We start from the raw sequence: 20617 nt of genomic DNA, 5'->3' as shown, positions 1-20617 counted from the left end.
CAAGAATATATACGGTTGCCGTGCATTGAAGCTGTTCGCTTGTTTTGTATGGGGATCTAGTTTGCGGATTTGATATCCAACTATTGTATGTTCTTGCCCTCAGTTTTTCTAAGGGTACCCATAAGGCCAATGTTTATCTATTAATATCCTGTTGGAATAGCTGCCCCGTTCAGGAATTTTGGTCCATGAATTCTACGCTTTAAAGCTATATCTTGTACCTTGAAGCAACATTGTTCTAATTATTGCCTTTTTTTTTTTTTTTTTTTTGATAGCCCTTCAAGCTTCAGCATCTTAAGCCAGAGATATTAGGGCTCTAAGCTGTAACTCCGTTAATTGAAATCATCATACCCAATAATCCACCACTTTACCTCTTTTCATCCAAGAACTTTTCATCCAAAATGAGCTCCTGGCTCACACCAGGACTTAAGCCAATTCAGCGTGATCGTTGTCAACTCACCAAGCAATATTCGGAGCCTCCTAGCGGACCTAAGAGAGCTCGGCATGGACCCATTACCGCTATTTATTGAATTTATGGGCCGCCACGGTTCTATCCATTATTTCTATCTACGTTCGACCTGAAGAGAAAGTCTACCTTATCAACATCCAGATGCTCGGCATGTAGGCCTTTTGCATTGAAGACTCTACCGGAACGACTCTGAGGTGTATCCTTGGATGTCAAATTCTACGCAAAGCCGTATTCGACGTTCGAAATGGCTCGGATATCTTATTTGACCAGTATAAGGACATCCTGGGTGGAGTCGAAAATATTCAGCTTATGGAGCTGGCAACCAGAAATGGATCAAAGGAATATGTCAGGGGGCTGGTAACATGTGTCCGAAACGACAGCTCATAGTCCGAGGATGATAAAGTACACTGACAACTACGAGACTGGCGGAGAAATCTTTTTCTTCTGAGAAAGTGCTGGGTCGGATTTTTTTCCAAGCTCTTAGGAAAGGAGCGTCTCTCAGGCAAAGCCAGGGGCTACTGCGCACACTCAGTTGCAGTATTGCCGGGCTTGTATGACCCTTATGCAGTGAAACTTAACCGGCACACCGATAACTTCTAGAGATATTGGTTACATCTTGCCACTAAAGGTCGGATAAACCTCACACAACAGCCAGCTTTCAATATATATTCTCGGAAGAACGCCCACGGGCCCCGGGATGATGAGACTATTGAAAATGAAAGGGCAGCATTGGATAGGAGCTCTTTACGGGGAAGCAGTATGGATGAATATGATTACCCTAGAGACATAACGATAATCCCGTAGAGATTACTGTAGATATTAATAGGGCTTAACAGGGCATTAGATTAGCACAAGTCTGTGGGTACTGCACAAGGGTTTGAACCGATGTTTAAGAGTACTCTATTGAGCATAAAATAGAGATAAGTATATCAATAAAAGATCCAGCCAGAACGCTAGATCTCATCATCTGAATTTCAAGAAAAAACCCACCTTTGGCTCTCAAGCGTATCTATAATAACAAAGGTAACAGAACTCAGGCCGTGCTGGCAAGGAAATTGTACATCAAAATCGAGAAGAGCATTGTTAGGCTTGCTCTGAAAAGGATAAGCCTAGTGCATTCATCGAGTTTTTTAGTTTATCCATGTCTTTCTCGCTGTCAATATACACGGCTCCTAGTAATGCTTCGACAGTTGTAGCCATCGATCCAGGCGAAATAGAGCCAACCTGGCTCCGGTTTATGAAGATGGATTCCCCAAGGTTTTTCTTCACTCCGACCTCCGCGAGGTTATTGTTATTTGAGACGCGGCCCAGGATAGCAGATATTTGACCTGTCATTGATCATTAGTCGGCGCTCGGTATCTAGCAGCATCTGGTATTTACCTCGGGACATTCCCCTTTGATGGCCTTCTGAGATTATATGCAGCCTAACCGCGGCATCTCCGACTTGAGCAAGGCCTTTGTTGCCTGTGGAGTAAGCACTTGACCCCGGAAGACTCAAGGCCTGTAAAACTAGGCATTTGTCCTTGAAAGAGTAGTCCAGGATGCCCTCAACAGCTTCGGAATCCTCTCTCCGCGAGGAATAGTTTGTTCCCCCAAGATTTGACATCATTTGGCTGGCCGAGAAGCGATATTGGAATGCCTACTGAGGGGAAATATCGGTAAGATGGAAGGAGGCTGGAGGACGAAAAATCACGTTGGGAAAAGATTTGGACAGATTGGACTGGCGGTCAGAAGGAAGAAAAAAAACCTTTAACTTCGGAAATTTTCGATTCACGGGCGAGTATCAATCATGGCCAATTACTGATGGACGATATCGCTAGTAGAAACCAATCGAAGGGTTGTAGGCCCCTATACCGGTAATTCCAGATAGAAGCTTTTTTCTTCATGGTAAAGACACCGTGGGCCCAGAGACTGATTCCCAGTGACACGAGATTCAATGGCAGAAGGGAACCGAAGCAACGAGTCACTTGGGAACGGCCTGTCTCACAATCCAAGGCCGCATTAAAATTTTCGTCCCTCGAGAATGGGGTCGACCGTCTTCCGGTCAATACCCGGCCAGTTGACCTGGTTATTCCGTCAGCCAGCCAAGCGCAGATCTCGGGAACCAGCAGCCAAACATCCTGAGTGCTCCAAGGAGAGTCGACTGAAGAGAATGGTGATCCGTAGCCTGTAGATAACAAACATCCAAAGGGTACGCAAAGGGGTAGGATATTCAAGGAAAGGCGACCTGCAGACGTGAAGTTGTACAACTCAGCGAGTCGGAAGATGTACATACTACATAGTATGTACTCGAATGAAGATCAACGGAGAATCTTCGGAACTGCAGTCTCATCACCGTCCGCTTTGATATCTGCAGGTTTCCGTGCATATCAGCATACGCAGTGTTCTGTGCTCCATAACTGGACGGCGACATCGGCTCGTCGTGAAGTGAACAAACACGGACGAGAGAGAAATTCCCTGCAGCTTTTTCATGCGTATTGCAAGGAAAAGTGTGGGCAAGGAAAAGCGTGGGCAAGGAAAAGTGTGGGCAAGCGTGGGCAACCCCAAGGACTCCGCCAGAAGTGTATAATACCATCCACCCCCACCCGCGACAAGGCAGCAGAATTAACAAAAACGAGGCCCAACCGGGGGACGAGACGAACCCCTCTGTCGGTGTGAAGTCTCTCGTATGACAGCTTGACAGCCATTGGATCTGATATTTAGTGCCTGCATATCAAGCCACCGCACGCTTCCCGCCAATGAACGGCGCGCGCCCCTCTCGTCCCTCCGTCGCTGTCGATAGTTATCACCGTTGAAGAGGGGCTGCTCTCGTGAGCCCTTCCAACGCCGTCGAGCAGCAAACCCGCCCGGGACAGGGCTTCGTGCAGTGCGCCAATATATATCTGCGGGCTGCGGCCGTGGAGAAACATGCGGGACAGGTTCAGTCATGGCTGCACCGGTGGATCATCCTGTGCAGGCGGAAGAGCGAAAAGTGGAATGAAAGCGAGGACGGCATAGGCTGGCTCAGACACTTTACACAGCAGACAAGGAGCAAGGCCAAAGACTCTCGTCCTGATCTCTCCGACGTTGTGGAGTTTTTTTCGTCGTTTCTTTTTGGCGGGCGAGAAGTCGGAGCTAAACATAAAAAGGCTTCCCTTCCCGCCGCAACGCCGTCCTCACCTCCTTTTTCCCTTCTCTTCCACCAAAGCATCAACGCAGCCAGCAACCCCACAGCGTCCGGTTCAGCTTCGATTCCCCAGTCTACGTCCACCTCGTCCAGCTCTGCGGAAGACGTCCGGTTTACCCTCTTCTCCCCCTCGCTCGATCACTTCTTCCTTTAGAAGCTGATCAGTCAATACCGCCAAAACGTTTTCCAACCTCCTGCCATCGTGAGTGCATATACCCATGGAGCAATACGTTGAAGCCATGACTGACCGTTCATCTGCAGGTCGCACCACCCGTTCAACGGAAGCCGACGCTCGTCCGCTCGTGGAGGAGCCTCGGAATCTCCCCACACCAAGTAAAGGAACCCTCGATCTCTTTGCCGGCATATCGAACCTCTGCGGTTCTTCTTGCCCCGAGGGTCCTCAGCCTGCCAATCTATATAATATAAATCCGTTCTTCAATTCAGCCAGATCGAACCAAAAGAAATTGAACAATGGCTCCACACGCGGATGCAGCTGCCAATGGCTCTGTTAACGGGTCGGTTCCCAAGCCTGGGTCGGATATCTTCAAGGTCGAGTCCCCCAACGTCGTCTACACCGACAGCGAGATCAACACCAAGTATGTCTACCGTACGACGGCCGTGACCAGGTCTGAGGACGGCAAGTTCGTTGCTACCCCCAAGGAGACCGTTTATGACTTCAAGGTCGACCGCAAGGTCGGCAAGACCGGCGTCATGCTTGTCGGGTTGGGCGGGAACAACGGCTCTACCGTCACGGCCGGCATCATTGCCAACCGTCGTGGATTGACCTGGGATACTCGTGAGGGCAAGCGTGCTGCCAACTACTACGGCTCCCTCGTCATGGGTTCGACCGTCAAGCTCGGTACTGATGCCAAGACCGGAGAGGAGATCAACATCCCCTTCAACAACATGCTCCCCATGGTCCACCCCAATGACCTCGTTATCGGCGGCTGGGACATCAGCGGCATGAACCTTGCCGACGCCATGGACCGCGCAAAGGTCCTCGAGCCAACCCTCAAGGACCTGGTCCGTGACGAGATGGCCGCCATGAAGCCCCTTCCCAGCATCTACTACCCGGACTTCATTGCTGCCAACCAGGAGGAGCGTGCCGATAACGTCCTCCCTGGCTCCAAGGCCTGCTGGGAGCATGTCGAGAAGATCCAAAAGGACATTCGGTAGGTTTACAACAACTTTTAAACTTTCCTTGGTATTATAATGTAAATTTATTAATATTGTACTAGTGACTTCAAAGCCGCCAATGGGCTCGATAAGGTTCTTGTTATGTGGACCGCCAACACCGAGAGATATGCAGATATCATCGAAGGCGTCAACGATACTGCCGACAACCTCATCAAGGCTATCAAGGAAGGACACGAAGAGGTATCCCCGTCCACCGTCTTTGCCGTGGCCTCCATTCTCGAGAATGCTCCCTTCATCAACGGCTCTCCTCAGAACACCTTCGTTCCCGGGGCCATCGAGTTTGCCCAGAAGCACGGTGCCTTCATCGGCGGTGACGACTTCAAGTCCGGCCAGACCAAGATGAAGTCTGCTCTCGTTGACTTCCTGATCAGCGCAGGTATCAAGCTTACCTCCATCGCCAGCTACAACCATCTCGGAAACAACGATGGCATGAACCTGAGCTCCCACAAGCAGTTCCGATCCAAGGAGATCTCCAAGTCCAATGTCGTCGACGACATGGTTGCTGCCAACTCTGTGCTGTACAAGAAGGGTGAGCATCCGGACCACACCGTCGTCATCAAGTACATGCCCGCTGTCGGCGATAACAAGCGTGCTCTCGACGAGTACTACGCCGAGATTTTCATGGGTGGCCACCAGACCATCAGCATCTTCAACGTCTGTGAAGACTCGCTCCTGGCTTCGCCTCTGATCATCGATCTCGTCGTTATCGCTGAGATGATGACCCGTGTGAGCTGGAAGGCTGCCGAAGGTGAGGAGTACAAGGGCTTCCACAGCGTCCTGAGCATCCTCAGCTACATGTTGAAGGTAATTTCTTCCTCTCTATTACTGCTATAAGTCAACTAACATTCTTTAGGCCCCGTTGACCCCTCCCGGAACTCCTGTTGTCAACGCTCTGGCTAAGCAACGCTCTGCTGTCACCAACATCTTCCGTGCCTGCGTTGGCCTGCAGCCTGAGTCCGACATGACTCTTGAGCACAAGCTTTTCTAAGCAAGAACCCTCAACCGATGTCTTCGTGTCTTCTGTGAAAACTCCAGGCTTCCATCGACGAAGACATCTACTCTGGTCAGACGGTGGTGGAGAAGTGGTTAACATCTTTCGGGCTTGTTCTACTTGTCTATGTTAGTAGTTGCGGTTGTGAGCTTGATGAAGCCTCAACGTCCATTCCTTAGCAGGTATCAACAGCCTCACTCGTGGATTCTTCATATCCATCGAAATAAATTGATATAAATCTTTTTACTGAATTCTTTTTCCTTTTTCTCGTCTTGCTTATGTGATCTCGTCCAAAAGGGGTAATTCGTGAGGGGATTTCGACGTCAACCTCGACGTCAACTTCTTCTATGTGAAATCTTCTACTCTTTTCCTACATCCAGGATCATGACAATGGCTAACTCGAGGATAGAAGATTACTTCCTGATGGTCACCGGGGCTGGGTCTAAAAGGAAGCTTGATTCCACAGACCAGGATGACGGCTCGAAGAAACCGTCTAAGCCGTACGACACCGTCTCATCCCTTGGAGACCTCACTCCCGGTCCAAAGAGAATCGGCTTCGATGCAAGGATCGTAAATATATACGATCAGTCCAATATATACTTTGATGACAGCACGGAAAACACTGGCAGATCAACTAAAAAGAAAAAGCCGTCAAAAGAGAGTGGAGGTATGGGGGCAGGCCAGCAGGCAAGAGGATGCTTGAAAATCATTTTAAAGGATGATATGGGCTGTATTCTGGTGAGTATTGTCTTATCATAACTATACGCATGCACTCTGGAGGCTAGCCGAACGATTCATACAGGTCAAGCTATGGTATGCGGATACCACCTACGACCTTCACTTGGGAAAATTAGTCTCGATATGGACGACGCATATTTCACCTTTTAAACAACAGCCAAAGAATCCTGGGAAAGCAGATACAGCTTCTACTCCTACATCTCCACCCATACAGCTTAAGGATTGCCCGTTGAAGCTAATGACAAGCATTTTCCCAGAGAGGGATAATGGGTGTGGTATCAAGATACATGAACGAGGTGATATAGGAATAATCGGCCGGATTCCATTAGGCTACAAGTTTCCCTTTGCATTGGATTCCCTCGTCGATGCCCCCGAGAAACATGCTGTTGGTAAACCAACCAAAGTCTTAGTATATGTTTATGCAATTGGACCTGTTCGTGAATGTAAGTCTATTATCTGTTTTCTTGAACTGGCTTAACTAGCTATCAGTGCTGACAAGGAAAAAAAAATATAGCAACCAACTCCAACAAACAGATAGTCCCTACTATCGACATAGGCGTCACTGACGGACACAGCAAAGCCTGCGTCGGCCTATATGGAGAAGCTATGAGATCCGCAATGAAATGGATACCCAATTCTACAGTCCTTCTGATATCCAATGCAAGTTGGAAACCTGGGTCGAGGCTATATATGACATCCCTCACCTTCATAGAGGTAGATCCTGATATTATCGAAGCGGAAGAATTGAAGAAGCTTGCGACGCGTACAGCGGTACATGTCAACCCTCCCTTTCCGACTGACTGTATGTCCAAACTGGGCGATTGCGTGGTTAATGGAGGGGTCAACTGTGATTCTAATGCTTACATTTCCAATAGTATTCGACGTTGAAGAATTTGAATCTTCCATCCAGAAAATCAAATTCACCTTGGCGGATGTTGATGAGTTGTATGAAGGAACACCTTTGTCAAGAAGTTCCCCCATCATGCTAATATTGAGCTTATAGGGCTAGTTCCACCCGCACCGGTATGTAGATGCAATACACGGTCATCAGGTATACCGAAGCTGATCCTTCCCAGACTTCATGGGATATGCATCAGTGGTACTCCTTGACATAAACCTAGCAGCTCTATACAAACAAAATTGTTTATTCTGCGCAGAGTGGTAGGTTCCCTATAAACTCTACAAAAGCAAGGATATAGTTAATGGCTAACGGTATATTCTAACGTGTTTGATGGTTAGTTGCACGGTGCCAATTTTCTCCAATTACAAGGCGGCCTCCTGCGGGCAGTGTGAGGCAGAAGTCAAACTAAGGCTCAATCCACAGATTGTGAGTTTACCCCTGCCCTGTATTTTTGGGTAACCATGGTATCATTTAGTTCCTCAACACCTTTGCCTCAGGCACGGAGTATAAACTTCCGGGATAAACGACTACTTGAACCGAGGGAAGTGAGACAATCACCAGCTAATTGCTTAAATCAATACTACCCCTAGGTTGGCTCGATTGTTGATGAGACAGGAATGATATCGTGCTTCCCTCCCATGTTCAACCATGCAACCGGCTCGGATGCTCGCCTCAGTGTCGCAGGCCAAACAACCAAGGTGAACCATATGAAAAGAAAAGGGACATCCCCCTTACTATGGTCAGCAGATGCAATGCACCAGCTTCTCGGGTGTGATATTGCCGACATATTAATAGACCATGACGATGAATCAGCCGAAATATTAATATCGCTTCGGCTGCTCGAGGCAAGGTTAATGTATTCCCGTATCATATTGCTGTTTGGATGGTGTTCTACTGACCAAAAGATGGCAATTTGCAAAGTGATCAAGTGAGATCTTTTTATCCTTATGCTGGGCTTGTCATACCTGTGTAAGAGGAGAATAATGATACCCAAGATTGCCTATTATCAGTAAGAACTGATGTATATTATTATTCAAATACCCCTAAGGGGTACGCATCATGAATGTTTAGCCTGTTAGGGACCAATCTCGGGACAGAATTCATCACTCTGTTATAACCACTTCCTTTACCCTTCTCCCTCTTCAGCTTCGGCGGCCGCCTAATTTTCTCCAAAGCCTCAATTCTTGCAGCTATACTTAGCAATCTCTCTTCTTCCCAGGGCAATCCCATGACTTCCATACCAACCGGCACACCAACCGGTATATTCCGAAACACATCCCTTCTCGAAAATCCAGCCGGTACGGTTATAACGGGGCAACCTGTCAGAGCTGCAAGTATTCCATTTCTACCATATTGGTTTTGAGAGCCTAGCTTGACTGGCAAATTTTGTTGCTGCGGGTATATCAGTGCATCAAGGTTGTGAGAGGAGAATGTTTGCTTTACTGCTAACGTCAGGGCGTTGATAGAGAGCTGCTTTTGAGCGTAGGAGATATTCTGTGGAGAGGAGACGAGTGCAGATTGTATAAAATTATACTGGTGTGGAATCACTAGGAATGAAGGGTCTTCACCGTCGACTTGGGCATAAATATCAGCGAGTGTGCGTGCTCCCGTAGACGCAGCATGTCCAAGGCTCCGGAGATATGAGTCTACCATTTCCCGGTATTCATATACCTGAACATCCAAGTTTAGAATCGTAGTGGAATTATAGATCCGGTCACGGATGGGGACCACAACTGCTCCCGCCTTCTCAAGCTTAGAGACCATCGCATCTATCGCCGTGTTGACCGGCGTCGTCTCCAGGGTATCAGTGCGATTGATAAATCCTTCCAACAGCCCGAATCGAACTCCCTTTAGGCTATCATTCCTCCGCAGCGCCTGATCCCGAGGTAAAAGCTCAGTATAATCCAGATCTCTAACATGACGCGGTCGTAAGGCAGTCATATTATCTCTTCCATCATACAACCCGCCACTCCTCATGGTCATAACATTCAAGCTCACAGCCAAATCCCAAACACACCTTGCGATCGGGCCAACGGTATCCTGCGTATACGAAACAGGAAACACTCCAGCCCGCGAAATCAAACCGCGAGTAGGCCTCAGACTAAACAAGCTATTTGCACTGGCCGGACTACGCAGCGAATTCACCGTATCGGTTCCTAGACCGAATACCGCAAAGGACGCCGCTATAGCCGCTCCAGTCCCTCCGGAGCTACCGCCAGGCGTCCTCGAACGGTCGTACGGATTAAGCGTTTGGCCACCCAGCGAAGACACAGTGAGGCCTTCAAGAGCCATTTCATGCATGTTTGTTTTGCCCAGTATGACCGCGCCGGCCTCACGCAGGGCCTTGACGACGGGTGAATCGTGTAGAGGAGGCGTGGAGTTGTATAACGCCGCGCAGCCTGCCGTGGTAGAGACGTTGGCCGTGTCGAAGTTATCCTTCAAAAGAACTGGAATGCAGAACAGAGACGGAAGAGACGACGGGTTGAAGGCCAAAGGTACATCATCGATCGAGCTGTAGTTCTTATGGGTATCATTGTATGTATTTTCATTCAATATATGTATGAGTTGCGCGTCCAATTCATCGGCAACAGACAACGAGCCTGCATCAAGGCTTATTATAGCGTTTATCAGAGGGTTGTAGGCATCTATTTGGTTCAGAAACGCAGTTATCACTTCACGGCATGTCAGTCTATTGTCTTTCTGGGTTATATTTGCGTATAGAGCTCGATGGACTGATTGGATTGTTGCTTCTGTCGGGTCGAAACGAGGCGTCTCTGGTGGAAGAGAGAACAGGGTGAATGTTTCTGATATTGACTGCAATGCCGCCCAAGCTGGGAGAATCGAGCTTGGAAATATTTGCATTTCTTATATATGTTAAGTATCCCTTGGATGATCTTCTAGCTCTTTATCTGCCTTGAGATGGAAATTTCTGTCCTGATGCTGGTTTTGTATGCGACAGAAGAATCGCGGCTTATCAAGATGTTGGACTACTAGAGGTTTATCCTTACCTTCATACCTAGCGAAGGCTCCGGGTTACGTCTGAATTATGTATGTAAAATATTATCAATATAAAATATACGCGGAATAAAAACTATCTTCAAGCTCTAGGCTAAGGGTAAAACAAAAAGAAAGCCGTGGGGGAATCCGACATAGAAAGACGACGTAAGGCAAGAAGACCAGATGGACGGTTTATTAAAGGAAAAGTACCGGGAGGAACACAAGCGAGAGTGAGAGAGAGACATAAAGGCAAAGAGTACCAGGTACGATCATGCCACTGTTCAATGTATGCCGAACAGGTCGATGGAGTGGGTTGCTCCTTATCGATCCTATAGCAAGCCGGCATCAAAACGTACTGCAGCAGATAACTAACTCCAACATTATGCAGTTGCAATTCAATTGAAGAAACCAAGATCCGTTCGCCACGCATTAAAAGGAGATTGAACATAAAAGATGAGAAAAGGGAATGAGAATTAGGATTAGAACAACGCCGTTAATCTTCCGACTTCTTGCCGGATAGGTGGAAGCGCCAGCTTCGCCGCTTATCTTTCTTGTCGCCTTTGGAAGACTCTTCGATGTCTGACTGGTCTGTCACAGAGTGCGAGTTTGGAGAAGGTGTGCGCGAGCGTGGAGGCCTCAGCATGCGCTCTGTCAGAGAGTTGTGTTGATGCGGAGGGGAAGCCACATCTAGGCTGCTCTGGCTTTGAGAGGGCGATACGTGGGCTGGAGGAGGGGAGATGGGATGGTTTGGAACCTTTGGGGTAGAGACATGGGACTCGTCGATGGTGGTATCGTCTGGGTTCGAGGTTACGGGGTGAGAAGTTGTTGGTTTCAAGAGGGTGGTAGTATCATCGGACCCCGGTGGAAGGGAGGCGGTAGAGCTTTGGGCGCTTTCACTCGCGCTGCCTGGGATGCGTCTTTTCTTTTTTAACTTGTTGGTGTCCCTCTTGTCGCTGGGAGGGCTGGTCCAGGCGAATAGAGAGGCTAGCTTGCGCTCTTTGGTTGGAGTTGACGGTTTGGTGTTTGTCGGGTTGGAGGTTGTTGGATCAAGTTGTGGAGGGGGAAGGGCGTCAATGTATGTCGGCCGTTGGGCTCTTGGAATAGGCTGGACAGGCTGCGAAGAAGATTGAGCAGGCTGAGGTTGAACAGGTTGAACGGGTTGAGTTTGCGGGACAGGTGAAGTGGGCTGGCTTGGTTGATCGGCCGGAGCAGGTTCAGTGACAGGAGCAGGCTGGGTAGCGGGAGCTTTCTCAGCTGGCTTTGTAAATTCAATAGGCTCAGCCAGCTGAGGAGGTCTGGGGGTTTCAACAGTGTGATCGGGATGGGTAGGTTCGCCAGGCTGCTGAGATGGAGCAGCTTCGGCAGGTTGTACTTGGACAGGTTCTTTAGGGAGAGCAGCCTCGACGTTCCGAACAGGAAGAGATACCTGATCAGGCTCGACGGCGGTTTCTGCAGCAGCAGTAGTGGTAGTAGCAGCAGCAGCAGCAGTCACATCTTGTGCAGCTTCTGCAACCGCGACACCGTTTTCAGGCTGCTCCAACGTCTTCTTTGGGTGCTCGGCCAACTTGGTGATATCCTGAGCTGGGGGAGCTTTGCTGGAACCGGCAGAAGCTGGAGCCTTCTGTGTGGGGGACAGGCTGAGGGAAGCTGGTGTAGCTGGCGTCTGCTGCCGCGTAAACGTGCTCGAGGGTGAGAATCCAGGAGCTCTCTTCGAGGGTACGGTGTTACTGCGCTGTAGGCCGATGCCGCCCGTCTTTGAATTGGAGTTGGGTGTGGTAGGGCTTGCAACGTTTCCATTGGAATTTCTCGAGGAGACAGACATGTTCCGGCGGAGAGCTTCGTACTTCCTCAAGCTGTCTGCGCCTCCACTGGCGTTTGAGGCTGATCGTCTGATGGTGGTCTTCTGCAGGGGCGGATACATCCCTCCCTGTATGTTCTTGACGGTCTGCGCATCGGCGGCGGTGCCCGTCATGCCAAAGAGGAAGTTGTCCTGGTTCTCGATGAGGAAGACCATGACGTCCTGGCTGAGCTTGTAGTCCTGCGGAGACATGTCGTGGGACGGATGGGAGAGCATGCCGGGCTGGAAGATGGCGGCCAGGTTGGCCGCGGTCATCCGGTTGAGGTCAGATTTGGACGCGAAGACGGTCAGGAGGTCGAGGAGGTAGAGAAGCAGCTGCCTGTTGAGCGGCGGGAGCTCCTTGATGAGCTGCTGGTAAGCTGCGACTGCTGCATCCCTGTCAAATCCATGCTCCTTGTCGACGAGGACAGCGGCCTCTTCGCCGTCTGGCCTCCCTTGTCGATGTCTCAGCGGCTCCCTGAACCGCTCATAGAACTCTAGGGGCACGATCGGTTCGGGCAGTTGGTTGAGGTAGCGGCGCAGGATGTTGGCAGCATCGTGCACGGTATAGCCGGTCCAGTCCAGCCCCTTTCCAAAGCGGTCTGGAGAGTTGAATATCTCCTGTAGGTCTTTGATGCGCTTCGCAGAGCCGCTCAATCGGAAGATTCCCTCCACATCGGTTGCTTCCCAACAGTTAGAACATTCACACCAGACAAGAAGACGAAGATCAAGATGGAGATAGAGGTGAAGAAGGAAAAAGCAAAAGGAGCTATGTAAACCACACCTTTCTCCTTCAAAAAGACCCCGCACTTTGCCACTACTATGGGCACGTATCCGTAGATGAAGCTCTTCCCGTCATCGCCAGTGAGAGAGATGGCCACGTTGGCGTACTTGATGCTCACGTTGAGGGGGATCCCAAATATGCCAGAGGGAGTCTGGGGGGCTAGCACTGACACAAGTATCAGCAAACGGTCAAACAAATAGCAAAGACGTAGTGTGAAGACCTACCTGAGCCATCCTTCTTTGTGCTTCTCTTGAACTGCCTCCACCAGCTGGCTAGGTCTCTCTTTGAAGGAGGAGAGGGGGCAGCGTTGTTGGGCAAGGCAGCAGAAGAAGACTCCTGCGCGCTCACGTTGGAAGAAGGCTGCGCCTGTGAATGCGAGTGCGCCATGGAAAGACAAAGCTGGCCGGACCAGACAGTGACAAGCGTGATATCTTCTTCTTCTTCTTATTATTATCCTGTTGTCTTCTTGTTGTCTTCTTTTTCTTCCTCTCTTGTTGTCTTGCTGGTGGTTGTTCGACGCGCCTGGGGTGGCGGAAAAGCGGCCAGGTAGACGGAGGACGTCCAAGGGCAGATGGGAAGAGAGTATATAATAATATATAGACTCTACCGGCGGCCAGCAACGTTTCTCATATGCGTTGGCGTTGCTCTCGTTGCTTGTTGTTCGTTGCTCGAAGATAAGTCGAAAGCGAGGCAGTGAAAGCAGAAGATGGACTTCTTGGGGGCGAGGATGGGCCTTTTTCTCCCTTCTTCTGGCCTGGCCCAGTGGCTGTTCGGGGCGTTTCTCTAAAGTCTTCTTCTAAGCAGCCCGCCTGATGCGTTATTCTTCTTATTCTTCTTCTCGTGGGGGCGAAGTCAAGACGTTTGTTATTCTTATCCGGTCGAAAAGGACTGAAGTGGGAGTTGTTGGTTTCTTCGTGCGATAAAGTCGATGAAGTCGAGGACAGACAGAAACAGGACAAGGAACGAGACAGAAACGAGACAGAAATGAGAGACAGAGAAGAAATAAAGACCGTCGAGAACGATAATAAACAGAGGGAGAGACAGAAGTGCAGGGAGAGAAAAAGGACCGTCGCTCTTTTGGGGGCCAGAAACGAAAGAAGGCTTGCAAGGGTCAGGATGTTTTCTTCCTGGATGATAAACCGCGGACGGAGACGAAGAGCAACCAAGGAACCAGAGGACCAGAACAACCAACTACGGCCTTCAGACGGTCTAACTCGGTGGAGCGGAAGAAGAAGATGGCCTGTGGTTCTTCTCCATGATGTGGATAAAGGAAAAGGGTGGAGTTTCTACGGGTTCAGGAGATGAGGACGGTGCATATGAAAGGACTTAATTTCATGGACATTACTTCTATCTCAGCGTCTTCTTCTTCCTCCTCCTCTTCGTCCCTCTTCCTGCCGGTCTATCGTGCGGCCTTACCGTCTGTCCTGGCGTCTGCAGGACGAGTGGCGCCTCATTCCTCCTCTGGTCAACGGGATGCCGGGGACGTCAGGACGTCAAGACGTCTGGAGGCATCCAGAATATCCAACGGATGTATCCTGAAGCCAGTCTTTGTCGGTATCATGGTCCTCTGGCCGGGGTGGAGGCCATCGTCCGGCCATTGCATGCCGCGGTGTCTCTGCGCGGTGTCTCTGCGCGGTGTCTCTGAGTGGTGTCTCTGAGCAGTGTCTCGCTGCAATTAACTGCATCCTCCCGGGTATTGGACGCATGTTACACCTTGCAATAATATTCAACATGGTGGAATGCGGTATGCCGTGCGCCTAGCCTGCCCTTGAGTGCTCGATAATAGACACATCCGTCCGCTTGATGATGCCTCCGTTACCCAGGTAGCAACCCTGGCCCAGGATCCCCTCCTCACTGTCCGAGCGACGGAGCTGCCGGTGTCTGTCTGATTGGATCGATGTCAGCACGATGTTGTCTTGGACGTGCGCTGTGTTCTCCCACGGAAGGCCGCCGCGGTTGGTGTGGTGGCCAGATACCGGCTTCCCGCCCCGTGAGATGCGAGAGAAGTGGCCCGAGTGGTATCCCTGGGAAGGGGAGACGGAGGTGCTGTTCTTCGTCGTCTGCGGGGGCAGACAGCATGTGAGGGCGTGTGAGAGCGTCTGGCGGGCCATCGGCAGGCAGGCGCAGATGATGCCTGAGTTGATCTCCACCGCGCTCCAGCTGGAGGTCGGAGTCGTCGACCCTACAGCCCTTTTTGTCAGCTTATACCAAGATCGGTTGAAGGGCACTACTTACAAGATACGTCCTTTGTCGAGGAAGATGATGCGAGCAGAGTCACCCGGTAGATGCTGGTTATGCAGACGCTGGCCCTCGTCAGTATAAAAATCTTCGCTTCTACGGAGTGATTCTGCTTACAATGATCCCAACAGAAAGACCAGTATCAGGGCGATCTTGTCGCGCTTGGTCAGCTGGAGACGGAGGATTTGCTGGACCGGGAGAATCAGCAGTATCACGTCTGTCGTGATGTTGATTATCGCATAGGACAGCCAGTTCGGGAAGCTGCTCAGACAGGTATGCGGGATGCTTCTGTCCCAGTAGGCGGCTACAGGCGAGCACTGCCAGATCGTTGGCGGGATGAAGGCTATCCCAGAGCATATGGTGAACACGATGAGACAGATACAGATCCGTCTGAAGTACTGGTGCACGTAGAAGATCCTCAGGTATAGCAGGAGAATCGACACTTTGGCCAGACAGATCACCAGCTTGTACAGCACTTGAGCTACCAGAATCCACTGTACAGACAAGTCAGCAATGCTTCGACATGATACAACATGGAGCATACCTTGAGAGACTGCTTCTCCTGCTCATCGGTAATATTCCATTCATGTTTACCATATCCGTGTTCAACAGCTGAAAAACATGGTCAGGGTCCTGATACTGATATCTATGAGAATAAACAAACATACCAATATTCTGAGCCGTCGAGAAGAGCACTGACAGCAGCTATCATCAACAAGTTAGCAGAGGATACACAATGCACCGCGATAGGTCCATGTTCAAACGCACCAAAGCGGCCAGTATGGTCCAGTCGTCCACCTGGATGCCACTCCGCAGATATCTCGAGACCAGACGGATAACGACAAAGACTCCGGCCACGATGACAACCACCACGTCCGTCAACCAGAGCTGATATCCCCGGCTGGGAACGTCGGCCGTCGGTCGCCCAAGATCAACCATCTTGGACCAGCTCGATCGTGTAGTAGATGAACCGGTGGAACTAAATCACAGCATTCCTCAGTCCTCCGGAGGAAGTGCGGCTCGCGTAGTTATTATGGTTTTAATCTCGCACCCAGACGAGAGGACAAAGAATTCCGCGGCAACTCCTACATGGAATTGAACGAAGCAAACAATTGGCCCGGCGGAAGTAAATATAGTCGTTGGTAAATTTGAATATAAAACTAACATGGGAAATAAGAAAAAACGAAGAAGCCCTACCACTCCTCCTCCCCCCATTCCCTCTTCAAGGGCCTCCTCCCGCTCAGCCGCCGGGTCAGATTTTCCCTTAAGTACTTACTTGTATGGACATGGTTGGCTTTCTTCCAGTTCTTACCCCTGGCACGGCAGTGCAGTATGTCGCAGCAGACAAGGATGCCAACGCGCGCCCGATCACATTCTAAAAAGTCAAGAGCAGAGCCTGCCAGTATCCTGACAGTCGCGGGCCCTTGTCTGTGGGAAGGACGAAGGATGATTCGGCTGTCCGTCCTCCTCCGCTCTTCCTCGACAGGCCGATCTGGAGAAGTTAACGATATGCTATGGAGGTAGAAAACATGGACTATCCCATACATAGGAATTGGTGACGCAGCCTAGGCAGGTGAATGATGTACCCAGTACAGCCGATTGTTCTGCGTTTCGTGTAAGCAAGAAAGGCAGCCAGTGTGAATAAATAGAACGACACCCCTGCAAGGTCGCACTGGGGAAGCTGGTCTCGGGGGAAGAATGTGTGCGGGAGGAAACACGAGTGGACCGTCATGGTGCGTCTTTGAGCGGCAGCTAGGGGGATACGAGAGGATAAACCCCGAATGCTGGCTGCAAGTGATGGATGTTCGTCCCATCTCCTTCGTCTTGATCCCAGCCATGACGAACCCATCCATGGAGTTGTTCGCGCGTTGTGTACAGGTGTTTGACGAATATCATGTCTGCAAGTATAGGGACAACAGGAACGGAGCAGAGATTATGCCCAGAGACGTTCTAGATCATCTGTCATTTTAATTCGTTCCACGAAGCGAAGCGTTCATTAAAGTCTTGCTCTAATATCACCTCCTCTGCCTCTGCTTCGGTTGGAAAGAGAGTGCTCATGATGGCTCACCGCGACTGATGTGATATAGACGAAAGCTGAAACAAATCCTCCATGGGTTCATAACAGTTTATATTACTATACGCTGTATCCGGAGTATATCAGATTCCAGCGTCTTTTGGCCCACAACGGCCCCTGTTGAATGCCAGGTTGCTGCATATAGATACTCTGTAGCCATGTTCCTTTTATGTAAAGTACCCGTCGCTTTCCAACTGTTTCTTCTCTCTCCTCGGGCCTGTTGCCTGTTGCCTTGGCACAAATATATACTGTTGGATAAAATAGGGGGTAAACGGGCAGGGGAGAGTATAAGGAATGAGAAAAAAGGGGGTTCGAATGAGTTGGAGAGCTGGTCCTCTGGGGGTTAATCAGTTGACAGGGCCATGGAAGTACTCTGGGGCAGCCTTCCAACAACCGACACAAGGCTCGTTGGATCAGGCCAAAAGCGAATATCCAATAATAATATATAATACAATTTCGTACGGAGTGATTTGAAAGCAGGCTGGAGGCTCGAATCTCATTCCCACATGCACTCGGCAAGTCGGGGGACTGGGCATGCATACTATATATGTTCAAGCAATCCCAGCGCTGCCTTCCCAGATGGCCATGACCCGGAAGTCAAACGACGAGAAGGTCTTTTTACCGACATTTCAGGCCAGGCTGCATACCTACATCAGGGACCGTCGTCAAGCTCTGGGGTCGTTGGTATAGGTACAAACAACCCTTTGCTCCAGAAAATCGATACTTTCTACCAGCGACATTTAAAATCCTTCTTCATTTATTTGAGTTGACGATCTTGCTGTTAGCCTGTGAAAACCCTTGAACGCTTACTATGGACTATGTATGCCATGAACATCAATGCCTTTGCTTTTTCACGTATCCTTGGTCCTGGATTTGGTGCAAAGTTCTTGCTGACCACCCTGGGTCCTCAGGAAACGCGCCTAAGCTTCCTCTGGTCCGCGCAGATGATCGATTAAAGCCTCGTATAGAGCACCAAGGCCACGACCACGCTCTCAGAGACTTTGTTGAAGATGCTTCTCTCAGGCCAGATCAACATCTCGTCGTATGTCATGTGTGTATATATAGACATCCTCGAGCCTCTTCTGGAAAATGCTCTATCTTGACGTTGATCTGGAAACCCTTCAGCCGTCGTGACAGGCAGGGCGTAAAACTGACAGGAAAATTAAGCTTCCGACCTTGATGCATCTTCGTACTTGGTGGTTTTCACTAGTTTGCCCAACCTTCGTTCAAAACACGGATCGAAATCACTTGAAGTTGAACTTTTCGTCGCGACTTTTTCTTTTAAACAAAACTTCCATATATTATTAGTAACTGATTATGTCATATACCCTAGCCGATAGCGGTTAGTGCTCCTGCTAAGTTTTAAAAATAGCCAAGAACTCGTTTGATTATATAAGATGATAATTCTCACTTATATAATCAATTCATCATCCCTATTTATTTTGAACTCCTAAAAACCAAGTTGTAGTTGGAGATAGAATAATAGTGCAATGTTCCTTTTATAATGACAAAGGGATGTGATTATGTACTTGAACCTGCATACATACGCTAACCAATCGAAACCAAGTGACGCGCTAGAAGTGCAGATACCTCCTCCAGCCTCGATAACACGCATGACACCCCCATCAGATATTCCTTCACAGACCTCGCTGTAGCCCTCCGCCAAATCTACCCCCGACGGCCCCTACTTCATGCACCCCTCTTCCAGCAGCCTGCGGGTCGAGGCCGTAAATGAGAGGATCAAAATGAGAACTCACAATCTCCTGAGCTTGCCCAGTTATATATCGTTTTGCAACAAGCTTTGTAACAAAGTCCCAAGTCCACTCCTGGCATCTCCTGACAAGCTATATTACCAATTTGTTAATATAGATGCAGACAAGTGGGAATTTTTGGTCTACATACGCCGCCCTTTGGAGCTAGAAAGTTCCAAGCCGATGGTGGAGGAATGTAGTGTGCAACGACCTCTAAGTCTCCCCTTGGGATATTGTCCTTGGATGGTTGTGTGGTTTGCGGGTCGACAACATGGTGTGCATCAATATGTCCAACCAGCGTGATTGTATTCAGTGATTTGTTGGTGAAAGGGTTGTAATTCCGCTCGAATACATGTCCATATCCGGTCCCTGGAGCCCCGACGACATGAATGAGTGTGCCTTTCTGACGGTCATTTTCATTGGGAACAAATATCGCAAAATGCTTTGATTGATTTGGAGAAGTATTGAACGTGGCGAGGTACAGTTCGCGGAACGCCATGTCTCGTGTTGGCCAAATGGCAAGGGAAATTTTTCTCCAATATTTAGATATTGTAAGTAAATAGTTTGAAGGAGGTAGTAGGAATTGTTGATATATCTAGGCAGGCACTGTCGAGGGTTGAGAGCTCTTATATAGCCACCCAGCCCAGCTATACCTTCCCAGCCGCAACATGGGAATTCTGCCTGGACTTGTTAAATAGCCGCCCACAACATTGATAGTGGTAAAATGAAACCTAGCTGTTTCATACCTGTGATTATTTCCTACTCTCTTTCGTCTCTCTATGGTCAACTGTTTCGTGCACAATGCTATTAACAGGGCCACATCCAGCCGCAAGCTTCTTAACGAATAACACTGCTCGCTCAATCCAGGGCAGTATTAGCTACGCCGCAACCCAGTAGGCAGATATGTAATGTAGTATCAGGCGCGTAAATTGAGTCATTCTATTGGGTCATTCACTTGGTTGAAAGCTAGCGATATGAACATTATTCATGCATTGTAAGGCGTAAGTCTTTACAGGCTAACAATAGACGTAGATGTTAAGTCTCTATAGCGCAAAGGAACGTTGGCCCCGTTCTATTTTATTGCCAAGATAGACATGAAACTAAGGACAGGAGGTGTTTCTTGAGACTTTCTTTTATTCTATGTATTCACTGGATATTATGAATCAATGATGTTTATTTGCGCTCCTAAATAGTTATTCATTTTCCCTCAAAGTACTCCCTAGTCATAGCGAGATTCGTGGATCTATGTTACAATTGCTTCGGGCTTATCTATAAGTAAACCCTTTCCACTTCTTCATTTAATACACTATAAAAACAGCCTAATAATTACAGTAATTCAAGCCTTTACTTGAAGTACAAAAACAGTAATGAACCTATTAACTACTAGGTTACAAACGCCAATTTCCTCTAGGTAGATGGCCGCTTTGAGGATCAAAAGACTCGGATGCCACCTTGGTGCTACTAACTACATGAGTGC

At 49.2% G+C, this 20617-nt stretch overlaps 9 protein-coding genes across 9 annotated transcripts; 2 read left to right on the top strand and 7 right to left on the bottom strand.

Annotated features, from left to right (window-relative positions):
- Positions 1 to 1549: 1549 nt before the first annotated feature.
- Positions 1550 to 2072, bottom strand: MCYG_07816 (conserved hypothetical protein; the record flags this gene model as incomplete). The annotated part of the gene is made up of 2 exons (XM_002843987.1): positions 1550 to 1794; positions 1847 to 2072. The coding sequence occupies 2 exons, from the start codon at positions 2070 to 2072 to the stop codon at positions 1550 to 1552; spliced, it is 471 nt and encodes a 156-aa protein (XP_002844033.1).
- Positions 2073 to 2766: 694 nt separating this feature from the next.
- MCYG_07815 (uncharacterized protein) lies at positions 2767 to 3394 on the bottom strand (the record flags this gene model as incomplete). The annotated part of the gene is made up of 2 exons (XM_002843986.1): positions 2767 to 2816; positions 3109 to 3394. The coding sequence occupies 2 exons, from the start codon at positions 3392 to 3394 to the stop codon at positions 2767 to 2769; spliced, it is 336 nt and encodes a 111-aa protein (XP_002844032.1).
- A 709-nt stretch (positions 3395 to 4103) lies between these two features.
- Positions 4104 to 5817, top strand: MCYG_07814 (inositol-3-phosphate synthase; the record flags this gene model as incomplete). Its single annotated transcript, XM_002843985.1, has 3 exons — positions 4104 to 4804; positions 4871 to 5633; positions 5683 to 5817. 3 exons carry the CDS (start codon positions 4104 to 4106, stop codon positions 5815 to 5817), a joined length of 1599 nt encoding a protein of 532 aa, XP_002844031.1.
- Positions 5818 to 6210: 393 nt separating this feature from the next.
- MCYG_07813 (uncharacterized protein) lies at positions 6211 to 7589 on the top strand (the record flags this gene model as incomplete). The annotated part of the gene is made up of 5 exons (XM_002843984.1): positions 6211 to 6558; positions 6623 to 7001; positions 7073 to 7360; positions 7434 to 7503; positions 7562 to 7589. 5 exons carry the CDS (start codon positions 6211 to 6213, stop codon positions 7587 to 7589), a joined length of 1113 nt encoding a protein of 370 aa, XP_002844030.1.
- An 899-nt stretch (positions 7590 to 8488) lies between these two features.
- On the bottom strand, positions 8489 to 10321 carry MCYG_07812 (amidase; the record flags this gene model as incomplete). The annotated part of the gene is made up of 2 exons (XM_002843983.1): positions 8489 to 9371; positions 9477 to 10321. 2 exons carry the CDS (start codon positions 10319 to 10321, stop codon positions 8489 to 8491), a joined length of 1728 nt encoding a protein of 575 aa, XP_002844029.1.
- Positions 10322 to 10949: 628 nt separating this feature from the next.
- MCYG_07811 (rho-GTPase-activating protein 5) lies at positions 10950 to 13464 on the bottom strand (the record flags this gene model as incomplete). Its single annotated transcript, XM_002843982.1, has 3 exons — positions 10950 to 12976; positions 13078 to 13242; positions 13302 to 13464. 3 exons carry the CDS (start codon positions 13462 to 13464, stop codon positions 10950 to 10952), a joined length of 2355 nt encoding a protein of 784 aa, XP_002844028.1.
- Positions 13465 to 14834: 1370 nt separating this feature from the next.
- Positions 14835 to 16254, bottom strand: MCYG_07810 (uncharacterized protein; the record flags this gene model as incomplete). Its single annotated transcript, XM_002843981.1, has 5 exons — positions 14835 to 15259; positions 15313 to 15380; positions 15433 to 15796; positions 15984 to 16020; positions 16084 to 16254. The coding sequence occupies 5 exons, from the start codon at positions 16252 to 16254 to the stop codon at positions 14835 to 14837; spliced, it is 1065 nt and encodes a 354-aa protein (XP_002844027.1).
- A 254-nt stretch (positions 16255 to 16508) lies between these two features.
- MCYG_07809 (uncharacterized protein) lies at positions 16509 to 17047 on the bottom strand (the record flags this gene model as incomplete). The annotated part of the gene is made up of 2 exons (XM_002843980.1): positions 16509 to 16807; positions 16861 to 17047. 2 exons carry the CDS (start codon positions 17045 to 17047, stop codon positions 16509 to 16511), a joined length of 486 nt encoding a protein of 161 aa, XP_002844026.1.
- Positions 17048 to 19026: 1979 nt separating this feature from the next.
- MCYG_07808 (conserved hypothetical protein) lies at positions 19027 to 19639 on the bottom strand (the record flags this gene model as incomplete). Its single annotated transcript, XM_002843979.1, has 2 exons — positions 19027 to 19233; positions 19292 to 19639. 2 exons carry the CDS (start codon positions 19637 to 19639, stop codon positions 19027 to 19029), a joined length of 555 nt encoding a protein of 184 aa, XP_002844025.1.
- Between the last annotated feature and the right edge of the window lie 978 nt (positions 19640 to 20617).

This window comes from Microsporum canis, genomic scaffold (genome assembly GCF_000151145.1).
Source record: "Microsporum canis CBS 113480 supercont1.7 genomic scaffold, whole genome shotgun sequence".
Lineage (NCBI taxonomy): Eukaryota > Fungi > Ascomycota > Eurotiomycetes > Onygenales > Arthrodermataceae > Microsporum > Microsporum canis.
The sequence above is the reverse complement of the archived record's forward strand: the minus strand, read 5'-3'. Positions and strand labels throughout refer to the sequence as shown.